We start from the raw sequence: 16,998 nt of genomic DNA on the forward strand, positions 1-16,998 counted from the left end.
CTAACTATCAAACTCAATTCCTTTATCAAAACTAGATTTTAAATTTATGAATTTCAAATACAAATCTAAATCCAAATTCAAATATAATTTTTATTCATCCGAATATAATGTAAAGATTTATACTTGAAAAATACATATATATTGTGTGATTTATAGTAGAACATAAAGAGTTTGGATATGAATTCAGGGACTAATTGTTTCTAAATTTTTAATGATTTTTATGGAGTTTAAAAGTCTAGATGTATTCAAACTAGACTTTTTTTATATACTCTATAAAAGTTTAGTGGTATTCAATGTAAACTTTTGTAAATTTTTAAAAAGTCATGTGGTATTCAAATTTGACTTTTAAAAATTTTACAAAAGTCTATAGATATTCAAAATGTCAATAGATTTTTAATGAATCCATGAAATTATATTAAGTACAAGAATTATAGCATAGGGTACAATAACAAAATGTCAAAAAAAATCTTTGATTCAACTTGTTTGGATGTAAATTTAATTGAGAAATCTCCCAAACTTACATACTCAATACAAACACTAAAATTTTCATTCTTTTCTCATCTATTTATTTTTCTTTTTATTTGTATTTTTTTAAAATATTTTTTAATTGCTAAAAAATATTAATATAAATCATAAACACAAGTTTGTTGTAGGTGACAAATTTGATTAGTTATTTGATACTCACGAACAATATCGAGCAAATGTTAATGCATAGAGGGATATCCTAACCAATGAAATGTAGAGTGATGTTGATCAAATTGTCAATAATGATTATTATTTTTTTAACAAAAGAATACTCATTATTGATCATTTGATAAAATTTTATTATGAACTTATAAAAATATTGTTCATTAATATATGGAATTGACACAAAAAATTGAAATTTTGATTTAAATAAATTTCATAGTTTATTTGTCGTTTTTTAGAAATTAAATTGATTTAATTTTAAGTAAGTAAAATTCATTTACATTCATAAATAAAAAATAATTTAAAATTGAAGAGGTTATTTATATCTAATAATTATTTAATGAAAATTAATAAAAAAATAAATCACAATTATAAATTATAAAATTCATATAATTTTATGGATAAGTTTACAAAAATCTTGAAAAAAATCTATAAAAATATGTGAAATTTGTTTTACAATTTTATAAGTTCCATAAAAATCCACTAACTTCACAAAAATCCACAATTTTAAAAACAAAAATCATTAAAAAATATAGAACCAATTCACCCCCTCAATAAATCTTGACAAGAGAACTTGAATCGATAAATCACTTGTATCTTTTTGTAGGCTAATAAGGGCACCCAAATTGGTGTATTAATGGGTGATTATTAACGTCTATTAATGTTCATGTATTAATGTGGGTGTAGAAGTTATTAATTTTGGATGACATGACATTATTTCGCAAATAGCGACGGTGTTTCGTAAACCGTCGCAACTTGAAAATCGTCGTTACTTGTGACTGTTTTTTTAATGAAAGTCGCTAATTACGACGGTTTTTTAACAACCGTCGTTATTTGCGACCGTTTTTCAAAAATCGTCGCTAATAATATAATTTATTTTTAGTAATATTTATTGTAAAATTTTAAAAATATTAGAAAGATATTGAAATAATTAAAAATAAAAAAAAATGAGTAAGTGGACAGTGTGATCTATAAATAATGAAAATTGATATTAAATAAATGTGAGTGTATGTTAATAATAAAAAAATATTAATATAATGAATATAAGATCTCATAATTTTTTAAGAGATGAATAATTATTAATATGGATCCATGAGAATGGACGCCGATGTCCGGACGATCAAATCCGTAAACTTAGCCGCCATATTAACGCAATTCACACCCAGAGAATCCCGTTCGTCTGGTTTCTCCATCTCAAAGTGGAGAACAACACTTCCACACGTCGTTACTACGCTCTAAACGGCAGCTGATTAACAAATTTGTTGTTCGGTCGCCATCGGCCTACAGACCAGCTACCAAGAATTGATCTTTTACTCGTTCCAATCAAATCCCAGTTCGCAGACGTGAGAAAGAAGCGCAGGAAAGTGTTTCGACCGAGCAAGCAGAGGGCAACAAATGTTCGGGGCCGTCCAGTTGGGTCTATTGGCGGCCTGTGTGGTGTTGTTTGTACCTATGGGAATGGCGGGTTGGCATTTGAGCCGTAACAAGATGCTTCTTTTTAGCTGTGCCCTCTTCATTACTCTGGCTGTCGGTGTTCATCTGATGCCTTATTTCCCTTCAATCTCCGATTTCCTCTCGCCTACGGATATAATTTCATCCCCAACTGGTGAGTTTTCTTTGCATAGTGATTCGTGTCTCTTTTTTTTACATAGTGGTATGTATAGTGGTGGTGATGAATGTGAAAGTGAGAGTGGTTGTAAAAAGAGGTCTTGGGAGTGGATTCAATCTGGTAAGGTTGCTGAATGTCAGTTTCAGAGGTTGAAGAAATTGGATGCGTCTATTTTGTTAAATGGGTCTTGGGTAGTGGTTGCCGGTGATTCTCAGGCGAGGTTAATGGTGGTTTCTTTGTTAGAATTAGTGATGGGATCCGAGGGAATGGAGAGAGTGAGGGGGGATTTGTTCAAGAGGCACAGTGATTATTCAGTGGTGGTGGATGAGATTGATCTGAAGTTGGATTTTTTGTGGGCTCCATATGTTAGAAATTTGACTGAATTGATGGTTCGTTTTAAGGGGAAAGACAATTACCCCGATGTTATGGTGATGGGAGCTGGGTTATGGGATATGCTTCATGTTAACAATGCCTCAGATTATGGTGTTTCGTTAACGCATTTCAAGGATTCTTGTTTGACTCTTATGCCTGTTTCATCGGATTTGGAGGCTGTTGATGGAGGGCTAAGCCAGGGTCCGTCCACCCAGCTGGTCCATTTCTTTTGGTTAGGGATTCCAACATTGATAAATTCAATGTTGAACACGAAGGAGAAGAGGGAGAGGATGGCTGATACAATGTGTGATTTATATAATAACAAGCTTATCGAAAACGAGCTATTACGACAATCTGGTGGGCCACTTTTGAAACTAGATATTCGATTGGTAAGTGAATTATGTGGACCTCAATGTACAGTTGACGGAATGCATTATGATCAACTTGTTTATGATGCCGCCGTTCAAATAATGCTGAATGCATTGCTCATCGAATCTAATCAGAAGATACAATAATGGAATCTTGAATCCCTGTTGAATAATCGAGGAATTTTTATGCATTGAAAATAGTTGCCGTAGTCTTTGGTGTTTTCAGTCTTGAATCTGTGAGTCTTTCCAGTGTTCTCTTAGTTGGCACTCGACATCAGTCAGATTCTGCTGTCGCAGCAGACATGGAGATTTTTTTATATTTTGGTTCTTTGGCACACGAAAACTGATAAACGATAAGATGCGACTTTTGCTGTTAGTCACTGTCAGAGCAATTTCTAGTACCTCACATCCAACTTTGGTGTGAACATCTATGTAATTCTGCACTAGTATCCTAACTACACCTTTTCAACCCCAACCAAAACAATCAGTCAGGATCTTTCCTTACTGCATTAGCTGTTTGCATTGTCTGATATACATGTCGACTTTCGAGATTTTTTAGTTTTGTTTCCTTATGTTGGTTCTTAATGGTATGTTTACTTTGATTTTTCGATAAGTTATCTTAGTTTGTTATAATTATAAATGTATATAATTTTTTCGTTATGTATTCATGAGATATGAGATATCGTAATGTATCTACCTTTTAGGTATTTTATTTGTTTTGTGGAGACAATGGCTTGTGCTTAGGTGAACGAAATCTGTGCCTCTTGATTGAACGGATCATGACTTGGTTTGAATCTTGAATATTGCCTTTTGTTCATGAACCTATGCATCTGTATACTTATGCATCTAAATATTTAAATACATCGACTCTGAGTATGGTGATTTATGATGAACTTGATATCATGCCCTTGTTGGCCTTGGGAGAGGTGGTATCATAAATGAGTGGCTAAATTTTACTGCTTGCTGTTTGTTATAACCATGGGCGGTAAGATAAAGTTATAAATATCTAGAATGCTAAAGGTAGGGCAGAAATGCATATTATTTTTGAAGTCCTGAGCTATTTCACGAACAATCTTCTGCAAAGGCAATGTTCCGATAAAGAGCTCGGTATTCCTTTGTTACTTGCTAGTTGAACAGGATGGTGATAGTGAAGCCTTTCCTTCCACCAGTTGTTGGGGGCAGGCTTGATGAATTATTAGCTCACAAAATGAATGCTGCCAAATCAATTGTTAGGACCTTCATCGGGTTTCCTCTGATGCAAGAAACAATGAGAGAATTTGATGGTTTCAATTGGCGGCCACAACCAGTGCAGTTAATTTTGATGCTTTGAAAAGCCAAGTGAAAAGGAGCTACCTGAAGTAACTTCTTCAAGTGGCTGACATTTTAACCACTTTTGCCAGAGGAAGTTTTGTTCAGGTGTACTGTATGCCACAGGTGACACGGTATCAAATAGGACTGTGATGACTAAAGGGATTGAAATCTTTATGTTTTGATTCATTGTCACCCAAGTACACCAATAAGGTTGGAGCAGAAAATAATAGTTGGCTGCAAGAAGTTTCTTGAATTTTCTATATCTTACCCTCAGTTTACTTACCGGACTCCCCTCACATTACCAAAAAATAAAGTGGGTGGGTAATGAAAAGGAATCAGCTTTCCATGTTCTAAACTTGCGGTTATGAAAGAAGGCTTTTCTTAAAATCAGGTACTTTCTTTAACTGGTATGAGCATAGGATGCAAGAAGGCTCGGCATCAAGAAAATTTGGTGCAGAAGAATTTAACAAAGACATTGAATAAGTAGTAATCACGATGTTTATCGTAAACTTGAGCCATATCACCTTTATGGCAGTATAGAAGACATTGATGTCGAAGTTAGTGATGATGGTGGCAGCAATTAGTGCGCTTGCATCTGGGGAAGGGCCTCTTTACGTGTTCGAATCTGTATTAGAGATTGCAAGCATGAAAGGAGATCTGGAGTTGCAAAAGTGTAGCTGATGCATGGAACCATAACCGACTTGGTTCCGACTTAAATGTGGACTATTGTGCTGAAGGGGACTGAAAGAAATCCATTCTGGATTATCTTGGGAGTGTATTGATGGCTTTTAAGAAACTTTTGGGATTAAGTAATCCGATCTACGTGTGTCAAATGGGAGTTGATACTCCTACTGCTTGTAATTTTTTCTAATAGGGGTCGAAATATGATGTGCACTGGAATCTATAGACATAATTTTTTTTATACACATTTCTTCGGGAGTGTTCATCAATCATATATTTGATTTCTTTGAGTTACCTAGAACTGGTTTTCGTTTGTGGGAAAGCACGTCACCACCTTTTTCATCTCGAGACTTGAATATTTTGTGGAGTTTGAAATAGTAAATTCGGGGCAAAATAGTTTTGGAATTGAAATAGTTTGAATATTATATATAAATCATAAATTTTTCTTTATAAATAATATTGCAAAATATGTTAATAAATAACATTTCAACAAAATAAAGAAACAAGTCAGCAAAATAACAAATACAGAAAATAGCATAAATACAATCAAATATTTTCGGTAATACTATGTTTTACTCGTTAAGATTTCACGTCAGATCACCCAAAGTAATTTTAAAATGGTAACTCATAAATTATAGGAAAATCGACATTCATCAAATGTCATTTTATTTTAAATTATAAAAATAATATAATTTTAATATTTTATTCATCCATCGTTTTTTTTTTAAAAAAAATTCTCAGACCTTTTCATCGCCCTCTCTAGTTACGCCCATACGAGAGAAGCAAATGGCGGCCACAACTCTTGGGATATCCATTGCAGTCCCGGGCAGTGGTTCGCATAAAAAGTGTGTCTTTTCAGGCCATCCTAAAAGCATCCGATTCAATCAGTCTCCTCCTTCACACACCGCCGTCGTTAGTGTCTCCAGACGCCGGAGAAACAACGCCAACCCTCCCGCCCCTGTTAATGAAGTACACAAGGTACTGAGATACGTTTTGTGCATTATTTTTAGAAAAAATCAGAGAACGTTGAAGGGGGAAAGTGGGTTATATTGTGAAATCGTTGTGTGGTTTTGTTTACTTTGAATGGATAAGTATTGGGAATCTGGTTGCTGTGATTTTAAAACTTTGTGCTGTATGCAGGAAACTTTGAGAGAGAGAAATCTGGAGGGAGATGATGAAATAGATGAAGACGCTTTCGATGCACTTTTTAGTCAGCTGGAAGAAGATTTGAAAAACGATGGTTTAATTGGTGAAGATGGCGACGATGACTTCTTAAGTGAGGAAGAAGTTGCAAAACTTGAGCACGAACTAGCCGAGGCTCTGGAGGACGATGAGCTTCTTGGGGCATTAGTCTCCATCGGCGATGGAGACAACCATAATGAAGACGACAAAGAAGAATCTGATAATCTGGATGATGATGAGGCGGAGGATGAAGAGGAGGAAAACCCGATAAAGCTCAAGAATTGGCAATCCAGGAGATTGGCCTATGCTCTTAAATATGGTCGGCGGAAGACTAGTGTAAGTCCAAGTCTTGCTCTCATTGTATCATGTCCCTGGTTCTTAGTATGTTATTGTAAACATTATATAATGGTTCTTGTTTTGTTTTTCTAAATATATTATTTATTAGGTAAGTGTAATCTATATAGCTGGAGAGCTTGTCGAAGCAAAGGACTCTCCCTTTTACTCGCTCTTCTTCCTAGAAAAAGAAAGCCATTTTCTATGCTAGTATGGTAGTTTGAGGAGGTTTTGTTCTCACATTTTGACTGTAGTCCACTTTTCTTTGCTGAATCTATGGATACGGATATGTACTTTTTGCACTATGATTTTCTGAGTATGTGGATATTTTTAGCTTTTCTTATACCAGTTATCCTAGAACAAACTTCCAGTAGGCTTTGCAACATGCAACTTCATCATTTATTTAGTACAGAAATCTGGGATGGGAATTTTGATTTTACCATATTTTATGACTTCGATTGCAGATAAAAAATCTGGCTGCTGATCTCTGTCTTGATAGAGCCGTTGTCCTTAAATTACTTCGTGACCCTCCTCCAAATCTCGTAATGCTGAGTGCTGCTTTGCCTGATAAACCTGTTTCAACAAGCATGGAACTTGAGGAGAAAATCGAGGAAACTGTTCCCTCAAAGCCGACACCACAAACTACAAAGCCTAAAGCTGAGGTGAAATTACCAGTTCATGAGATGCGAAACAGCTGGTCTGCCCGAAAAAGACTGAAGAAAGTGCAAGTAGAAACTCTTGAGCTAGTCTATGGACGAACAAAGCGCCCAACTGTGAGTGAAATAACCCAGTGCATTGATGGTGTGATTTTACATTTACTGAATGCATTGACGTGTGTGTTAATTATATACTATCATGTCAGAAATACAAGGGTTAGAGGAGGAGTTAGGGGTGGTGGTGGAGTGGATTATATGGGAGCATTTCTGTGAATATCAAATGTTTGTTGAGTCATGTTTTAAGGTTTAACCTATGTTACACTGAGACCTCTAGGTGTAGAATATAAGGGAACCACACATATCGTGCGGGACACTCACGGAAGTTTTTATGCATCTACCGTAATACAACCAACTCTGATACCAACTCCAGATAAATAATCGAAGCCAATATGTCATGTTTGCATTGTAGTTCTTTGTGATAAAGTATTGATTGACCTTTTTGCTCACTATGCAGAATTCGATGATTAGTAGCATTGTGTATTTGACAAATCTGCCTCGGAAACGAGTGGTGAAATGGTTCGAAGACAAACGAGCTGAAGATGAGGTACCTGACAAACGCCTTCCATTTCGTCGATCCGCTTCTCAAACTGTCTTTACCAGTTAAAAGAGTAGCCTTATTAATATGTACAGAAAACCAATATAGCTGTGTTGTACGGAATTCTTTTCTCACATGAATTGAATACGTCGTTCGCTCTTGAATTAAATTATTTAGAAGTTTTTCTGAGTTCGTATCAAGTGTACCCAGATAGTCGACGGGTGAACTTCATATATTTGGACGGGACCATTAAGGTTGAGAGATATTTGACTCGGTTTTTCAAAAAAAACTCGAGAAGTCTGAAATCAGAGGACATGAAAAATTCAGAATTTTACATGATTAAAGCCTTGTTCAGTTTTTTTAATGTTAAATATCATTGAGTTAAAAAAGAGAGGAAAAAACATAGTCATGGCAACCATAAAGGGAGACAATTTTCCGCCTCTCTAGTTTATTGCTCTTAATTTTTCAATTATGGACCAACTTCTCTAGTTTATTTGCTCTCATCAGTGTTCTTCCTCAAAATATCCCGACAACTAGCGATCCCGACTGCTTGCACATCTTTGTGAACTACCATCCCGCCATCTCTCGACTTTGTTAGCAGTGAATATTGCGCAGCGCTCTTGACAACAAACATACTCGCTAAGTTGTTTCTTGCAACGAATGGAAAGATACATATCTTACACCATGTTACAAAGCAATTGTAATCAGTCATCATGTACAACGCAAATGTGATGGAGCTCATAGTCCATGACCATACCATATAGTAAAATACGTATTGCAAATTTAGCATGAGCCAATAAGCGTATCCTTTGAGGAACACCCAACTTTCTGACCAAAGTCCTTAGTAGGCCGCTGAATATGAAGGGAAAAAGTCGAATCATACCTGAATTTCTTTTAATGTGAATTGAAGAAACAGAATTATCCTTATAACTCAGTTCGCCTGACGGCGGTAACGACAACATGAAGAAAGACATGTCCTCCATTTTTAGAGACTTCAGCTCCTGCTTTAGATTTGTTCTCTCTTCAGGTGGCATTTGACTTATTTACATTCGATCACGATCAGCAAAAAACCATAATGAGTTACACAGTCAAATCAACATCATCAGTATTTCAGTACTATTAGTTCTAATTTTATTCTGCGGTTTTACATATTTGGTTGAAGCGAGGCTTTTGGGTCTGTTATTTTACAAAAACTAGACAAACAAATTAATGTTTCGAGTACAAAATCTCAATTCCTTATTTGTAAAATGGAAACCAAGAAGAGTGAATGGAACTATCACACTGTCTTTGGGTATCAACGGGTGATGCCAACACTGGCACGAGGATGCCAGTGGAACTTAATAAATACCGAGGCGTTCGATTGCAAACGCCCGTCCATCTGCCCATCAATACAGCAACATTTCCCAAAACACAAAGAAAAAAGAATGCCACATTTGACTTTTAATTAATTAAAAGTAAGCCTTTCAGAGCTTGTCCACTTTCTAGGAAATGGGCACCAGAAAGGGAACGATGACAAGTGGAAATAATATAGTTAATTTGGGCTAAGATAAACTAACTTATATATATATATATACTAAGAATGTCCACGTACGATGTAAGTAGATGACTAATGATGAAAAATATAATAACGATAATTAGATAATGTCTAAAATCGTTTCAATAACATTATGTTTATAAGTATTTATCAATCTAAATATGTCGAAACACAATACATAAAAGTACATCATGATTATAAATCATATATATTCACTTATTTATATGACATTTTTCAATCCGCGACATAAGTAGCTCTCTTAAATAATAAATCAGCAAAAATACTTTTCATTCAAATATCATTCAAAATGAAAAAAAAAATAAAATAAAAATAAAATTAATAGAATAGTGAATTTTACCAAAATCAAAACTAAAATTGATTTAAATAGAGTATACAGAGACAAACGTCAAATGAAATTTGTTAACTTAAATGAACAAGGAAATGCAAAAAAATAATTTTTTTGGCATAAAATTTAAGAAATAAAGAGGAATATATATTAATGTCCAAATTCATTTAAGATAGACAATGAATTACAAAAAAAAACCTTTCAGATAACCTAATAATTAAATTGATCAACTTAAATGAACAAAGACCTATAAGGAAATTCACAATTAAAGTGGTATATTTATATGTAAGTTATATATATATATATATATATATATATATATATATATATATATATATATATATATATATATAAAACTTGTACTAATTATTTGTTTGATTGCTCATTTGACTTTTGGCTGACCCGGGTTTTGATAATTTATAGGTGGGAGTTGGAACTTTACGATTCAATGCCGCACATAAATGCCATCATCAAGACAATTGAGCTGGAACTTGGCTTCATTATTAATGTCGCCCGGGCAAATTAGCTACATCCTGTTTTGAACACGTTGTGTTGCTCCATGGGATGTGGACTCCGTCTTTTTCCCTCTATGAACAACTATCTGCTCATATATATATATATACATATATTATGGAGATCATGAACCTTATATTTGAATGATGCCAAATCTCAACGAATAAGTACATTCTAGTTAGACCTCGATTCTAGTTAATACATTTCGGCTCCAAGTAGAGCTTGAGTTCGAGTTTGTTTGTGAGCTACTGAATTATATCTCGAAAATGAAAATTTGAAACACTCAAAACGCGTAGTAAATTATCAATAAAATATTAAATTTAAGAAGTCGATTATGAACTATCAGACAAAATAACTTTGAGTTCGAATTTGACTCCGAAAAATGTTAAATATATTAGAGCTCATTTGAATACAGATTTCGTTTCCTAACTTTTGAATGTCATATTGTTTGTGATTAGATTGATTTGAATATATTCAAGTAATTTTTCCCAGAAGAGGGACTGCTGGTTTTTACAAAAGAGGGACAAAATGAAATCCCAATGGCTAATCTCTCTTTCAATATTACTCTTAGTCAACTTCCTAGTCAATTCCCAGATTGTACCAGTCCTTTTTTTCTCAACAGTATTAACGACCGTGTGTGCTATAATTTAATTGCAATACTGAATTAATGAACTAATAATGCTAGATTAATTTTAACTAGTTAAATGGCAATCCATCATGCACATAAAAGTCTGCTAAATCTTAATAAAACAGGGCCTTCTTTATTATAACATGGAAATAAAAGAGCGTAGCAAATGCGAGGATGACCAAGAATTGATGGAGTAAAGCGCCGGACAACCTGGCGAGGCGTAACCACTTTGACGAAGTTGTAATAATTTCAGGAAAAAGTCATACCATCAATAAATCGTTTAATTAAATGGATTATACAAGTTACAACTGAATGGATCCACGAATATGTTGAATGGCTAAAACAAACTAGTAAAACCTATATGGTTGTACAAACAATTTCGGGAAGAACATTGCAAACGGAAGCTCCAACAATTTCAAACTATTCTATATGAATTGATTGTATAAAAAAAAATGATACCTTGAGATAACAGATATTGCAATGTATGTAGTCGGACAAACTATAATCGACTTGCCGATGCCATGGAACCCATTTTGTTGGCAATGTCTCTTAGAGTGAACTTTTGGACTTTTCCGGTGGCGGTTTTCGGGAGCTCAGCCATGAAAACCACCGTCCTTGGAACCATGTAATGTGGGAGCTTTGCCCGACAGAACTCTATCATCTCATTTTCCTCGGGCGGTTTCTTGCTCACCCCCTCCTTCAAACTCAAGAATGCACACGGGGTTTCGCCCCAGTAATCGTCGGGCCGAGCCACCACCGCGGCCTCATTCACCACGGGATTGGAATATAACACTGACTCGACCTCCACGCTGCTCACATTTTCCCCGCCGGAGATTATGATATCTTTCGACCGATCCTTTATTTCCAGGTACCCATCTGGGTGCATCACTCCCACATCTCCGGTGTAGAGCCACCCGTCTCCCCGCATGCATTTGGAAGTGGCTTCGGGGTTTTTAAGGTAACCCAGCATCAAGCAGGCACCTCTGATCACGATTTCCCCCAGTGTTGATCCGTCCCTTTTCACACTTATTCCACTTTCTGGGTCCACCACATCCGCCGCCGTGATCCCCAGTGTCCTAACCCCTTGTCTAGCTTTAAGCCTAGCCCTCTCAGTCGCCGGAAATGCATTCCACTTTGACTTCCACGCGCAAGAAACCACCACTCCCGCCACCTCCGTCAACCCGTATCCATGGGTCACGGCGAATCCCAATGATTCAGTCCTCATAACCACAGCTGCCGGCGGTGGAGCTCCGCCTGTCAGGAATTGAATTGGGCTCTTCAGTGGCCTTGCGCCGGGATAATTTGCCAACATGTTGAGTATCACCGGCGCACCGCACAAGTGCGTAACGTTGTGGCGATATATGGACTCGTACACAACGCGGGCATCGAACTTTCTGAGGCAGATATTGGTTCCGCCAACGGCAGCCATTCCCCAAGTGTAGCTCCAGCCATTGGAATGGAACATGGGCAGCGTCCAGAGGTAAACCGGCTGCTTCGGAACCGACCAATTGATCAAAGAATCGTATGTGATGATGAAAATGGATCTGTGAGAGTGCACCACACCCTTCGGCGACGAAGTTGTGCCGGAGGTATAATTCAGGGTCATGGGATCCCATTCATTTTCCGGCGAAACCCATTTGAATTCCGAAGTGCCTTTCCGCACCATAGCCTCGTACGTATCATGAATTCCTGCCATTGACACCAAGCCTTCATCTTTCTCGATGAGGATCATCAATGGAGGCCTCACTTTGGGAGGGAACAGAGAAATAGCTTCCAACACTACACCCAGGAGCTGGAAGTCAACAAAAACAAGCTTCGATTCACTGTGGCGTAGAATGAGGGAGACCGTCCTGGAATCCAGGCGAGTGTTGATGTTGTTGATTACATAACCAGCCATCGGCACCGCGAATTGGAGCTCGTACATGGCGGGAGTGTTCGGCGCCATTACCGAGACCACGCGACCTCTCTGGATTCTGAGAGAAGCAATGGAAGACGCCATTCTCAAGCACCGCTCATGCGTCTGAGACCATGTGTAGGACATGGAATTGTAGATAACTGAGATGCAGTCGCCATACACATTCGCTGCCCTCTCCAGAAACGTCAAAGGGGTGAGCGGACATGAATTAGCGGCGCTTCGCTTCAGCTCTTCCATGCCTGTGTAGATATCTCTCTCTGGATATGCGTAACTTTTGGGTGTACAGGTTGGGTTTTTATCTTACTCAGACGCCATGGGTTCTCTCTAGCCTCATTAATGGAATCACATCGAGAAGGATCACGGTTTGAAGGTGATTTCCAGAATTCCCATCGAAGAAAACAACATTTAAGGCAAATTGTTGCCCAACGAAAGCAGGTGGCAAATTGAATTAATTGGTAATTGATTCCATAATCTCCCATTATTATTTTATGGCAACATTTGTGTCTTTATTATTTATTACGTGTCCGACTTTTGCAACAACTCAATTTGTTATTATTGAGGAGCCGGAATATCAATTTTGCCATAGTTTCATTACAGCGTAATTCATCATTTTGTTTTATTCGTATCACTGCGTCATATATTTAATTCCACGACGCATTGCATGCTTTTTATACAAGTTAATTTTTTTTAAAAAATTAAAGCAAATTTTATTTTTTTATTGTTGATAAGTTTTTTCAACAAATTTACATAAATCTAATTTTTCACGTTAAAAAAAAAAAGGGGTCTTTGGTAAAGAACATGTCGATTCATTAATTAGGCCCAAATTTAATATATAGTACGTGTTTTATAATCTACTTAGGTATTGTTTGATACATGGGATAAGAGAGGGATTGATAAATAATCATCATTATCCCATGTTTGGTACATTTTTAAAAAGCTCATGATATTACATGGGATAAGAGAGGGATTGATAAATAATCATCATTATCCCATGTTTGGTACATTTTTAAAAAGCTCATGATAATATCATGGGCCCTTGATAAATAATTTTTTAGAAGGATAAATTATCCCTAATAGAAGGTGTGATAATTTTAATTTAATGATAAAATACACTACAAATGACTTAATTACCCTCAATTTATAAATGATTTTTATAAATCTATGCTAGTAGGTAGAAATTAAAATCAAATAAATATTTTATTTATTTTTATATATTATATAATATGATAATTATATAAATGAATTCGAGATAATTATATAAATAATTTTTATAAATCTCAATAAAATTATTAATACACTCGATTAACCTTAAAAATTAATATTTGACTTGACTCAAAAAATCAAGGGCTCAATTATCATATTATTAATTTATTATAATATATAAAATTAGGTAAAAATAATTAAATCATGCAAGTACTATCGGCACATGAACAGATAAAAATATGAATTCAAGCATCAACTTTGAAATTATAAAATTTATTATGATAAGGTTAATTTTGTCGTTACAATCTAATATATAAATTTAATCACTCTTATTAAAATCATACCAAACATTAAATATAATATCCTACATCTTATTTATCCTTAAATTATCCTTATATTATCTATCACATGTTTATCCTATCATGTGTACCAAACTATGCCTTAACCAATTACTAATCAGTTCACACAAGTTTCTTTTTTCTCCGTCACACCTGACATTAAAAGGGATATAAAATTTGTTGATTTTTTTAAAATAACATATTTTTGTGGAGTTTATAAATTTCTACTTACTTTTGCATAATCATACAAATTTCTAAAGATTTTCACAAAAAAATTTTGTAGATTTATTTTACATGACTTTTATTGACATTTGTAACTTTTTCATAAAACCTATGGATTTTGTAATTTATTGTTCTGATTTTTTCTAAATTTATTTGAACTAACAATTGAACGTGAATAACTTTTAATTATTTCAAATATTTCTCCCTCTCAGAATAATATTTTTACATATTGATTTTACAAAAAGCAACAAATAATTCAATACTAAATTAAGAGTGGGTCTTATATGAGACCGTCTCACGGATATTAATCTGTGAGACGGGTCAGTTCTACCCATATTCACAATAAAAAGTGATACTCTTAGCATAAAAAATTATACTTATTCATGGATGACCCCAAATAAGAGATCCGTTTCACAAATTCGACCCGTGAGACCGTCTCACACAAGTTTTTGTCCTAAATTAATTGTAATTAAACTTTAATTATTCAAGTCAATTCAACATGTTTATTTAAATAATTAATATTTTTAAAAAATACATAATAATAATTTTCAATATTAATAAATAATCAAATTGAAAATAATTTCGTTCCTTTTAGATAAGTTCTTGTATAAAAAATATATCAATTTTGTTTCTGATAATATATCATACAAAAATTAAACAAGACATTTATTTATATCCGAATATAAATAATAAGTATGTTCAAATATTTGTAGTTAGTGTAATTTTATTAAAAAAAATTAATATATATATTTTATTATAGTTATTTTTATATATGAGTGTTGATAAACTTTTAAAATTATGTATTAATCATATTATATATATATATATATATATATATATATATATATATATATATATATATATATATATATATATATATATATATATAGTTAATGAAAAAATATCATGTACAATAATTTTGAGTTATGATCAAAATCAATATATAGATTAACTAAAATTATAGAAAATAATTAAACATCAAATGTTTTTTAATAGTTAATAAAAAATTAAATTTTACTAATTAAAAATAATTATAATTTTCAATTAATAGGTCAATAAAATATTATAGTTTTTTGTTACGTAGTGTAATAAATTTTTAAATTTTTTTAATAAATCTAATTTTAAATTTTATGAAGTTTTGTGACGGGAATTCCAAAAATAAATGAATTATGCTAACAATTTTGATTTTAAACTATTGTTAGCAATAAAAAAAATATGTTTTTAAAAAATTACAAATAATAGAAAAATATATGGATTGGAAAAGAATGAAAATTAATGTTCGTAGAGTAGGTTTTTTGTGAGACAGTTTCACGAATATTATTTGTGAGACGATCAACCCTACCGATATTCATAATAAAAAGTAATATTTTTATCATAAAAATTAATATTTTTTTATGGATAACCTAAATAAGAGATATGTCTCACAAAATACGACCCGTGAACCGTCTCACACAAGTTTTTGTCATGTTCGTATCGAGAATGTGAGTTTGAGATATTTTTCAATTAAATGTACATCCAAATCTTTATGTTGAATCAAATACATTTTTTGACATTTTATTGTGGTACCTTATCTTTAATTATTGTACTCATCAGAATTTCATGTAGTCATTAAAAGTCTTTTGACATTTGAATATCTATAGACTTTTGTAGAGTTTTTAAAAGTCAAGTTTTAATATCACATGACTTTTAATTTTTACAAAAGTTTACAATGAATACAACTAAACTTTTATAGAATACATAAAAGTCTAGATTAAATACTTCTTTTAACCGATTTAATCGGAAATTTAATTTTGTATGGAAGTTTATTTTAAAAGGAAAATTAAGTAGATAAGGACGATCCGGTAAAAATGTTTGACCATTTATATTAACAAATTATTACCATAAAACTTCCGAAATCAACATATGTAAGAAAAATACCATAATATAGATGAATGGACAAGGAGGGAGACACAGTGCTTAAAAATGTTGGATCGATTTTATTTATATGAGTTTATATGTGATTTGTTGGTTGTCAATTAAGTTAAGCTCAAAATTAAAGTGATCAATTAAAGTTTTGGTTATTGAGATTTAATATATCTAATAGGTTGTTGACTTTTAATGTGTAGATGCATAAATGTAATTTCTATTTTTATGATATACTAAAACAGAAATATCCGAAGATAATAATATATATTATTTATATACGTGTCAAGGTCCCCAGATTGCATGACATCACGTTTCTTATTTTATTACTAATTAAGAAACTAGTTCAGATGAGAAAATTAAATGATTCTATCAAAGAAAGAACACATTTATGACTTCAGATAAGCTTCCGCTTAAGTTTTCGATCAAATTATTAATGATTTAGTATAATTAATTTTGCGGTTTACAAATTTTCCCAACATAAAAACTACAAATAATAAAATATTTAAATATTTTAGGATTTGTTGGCATCCTAACATGTCTGTAAGAGTCATCTTTCCGCCATAAACAAACTTAGACTAGCTAGTTGATGTATACAAAGAA

The 16,998-nt window shown here is 33.5% G+C and overlaps 3 protein-coding genes across 3 annotated transcripts; 2 read left to right on the plus strand and 1 right to left on the minus strand.

Annotated features, from left to right (window-relative positions):
* Window positions 1-1,797: 1,797 nt before the first annotated feature.
* On the plus strand, window positions 1,798-3,704 carry LOC140822675 (protein ALTERED XYLOGLUCAN 9-like). Its single transcript, XM_073183506.1, has one exon. The coding sequence runs from the start codon at window positions 2,083-2,085 to the stop codon at window positions 3,181-3,183; it is 1,101 nt and encodes a 366-aa protein (XP_073039607.1). The 5' UTR covers window positions 1,798-2,082; the 3' UTR covers window positions 3,184-3,704.
* Window positions 3,705-5,764: 2,060 nt separating this feature from the next.
* On the plus strand, window positions 5,765-7,966 carry LOC140822676 (protein OVEREXPRESSOR OF CATIONIC PEROXIDASE 3-like). The gene is made up of 4 exons (XM_073183507.1): window positions 5,765-6,006; window positions 6,169-6,546; window positions 7,008-7,316; window positions 7,714-7,966. The coding sequence occupies exons 1-4, from the start codon at window positions 5,815-5,817 to the stop codon at window positions 7,861-7,863; spliced, it is 1,029 nt and encodes a 342-aa protein (XP_073039608.1). The 5' UTR covers window positions 5,765-5,814; the 3' UTR covers window positions 7,864-7,966.
* A 3,304-nt stretch (window positions 7,967-11,270) lies between these two features.
* On the minus strand, window positions 11,271-13,155 carry LOC140822687 (2-methylpropanoate--CoA ligase CCL4-like). Its single transcript, XM_073183518.1, has one exon. It carries the CDS (start codon window positions 12,965-12,967, stop codon window positions 11,315-11,317), a length of 1,653 nt encoding a protein of 550 aa, XP_073039619.1. The 5' UTR covers window positions 12,968-13,155; the 3' UTR covers window positions 11,271-11,314.
* Window positions 13,156-16,998: the final 3,843 nt, after the last annotated feature.

Source organism: Primulina eburnea, unplaced genomic scaffold (assembly GCF_022965805.1).
Source record: "Primulina eburnea isolate SZY01 unplaced genomic scaffold, ASM2296580v1 ctg994_ERROPOS2195505+, whole genome shotgun sequence".
In the NCBI taxonomy this organism is placed as follows: Eukaryota; Viridiplantae; Streptophyta; class Magnoliopsida; order Lamiales; family Gesneriaceae; genus Primulina; species Primulina eburnea.

Excerpts from the sequence above, each read along its gene's own strand:
- LOC140822675 (XM_073183506.1), top strand. The coding sequence starts at position 2,083 with ATGTTCGGGGCCGTCCAGTTGGGTCTATTGGCGGCCTGTGTGGTGTTG.
- LOC140822676 (XM_073183507.1), top strand. The coding sequence starts at position 5,815 with ATGGCGGCCACAACTCTTGGGATATCCATTGCAGTCCCGGGCAGTGGT. Across the intron at positions 6,007-6,168 it reads CTGTTAATGAAGTACACAAG|GAAACTTTGAGAGAGAGAAA; the intron begins GTACTGAGATAC and ends TGCTGTATGCAG. Across the intron at positions 6,547-7,007 it reads ATGGTCGGCGGAAGACTAGT|ATAAAAAATCTGGCTGCTGA; the intron begins GTAAGTCCAAGT and ends CTTCGATTGCAG.
- LOC140822687 (XM_073183518.1), bottom strand. The coding sequence starts at position 12,967 with ATGGAAGAGCTGAAGCGAAGCGCCGCTAATTCATGTCCGCTCACCCCT.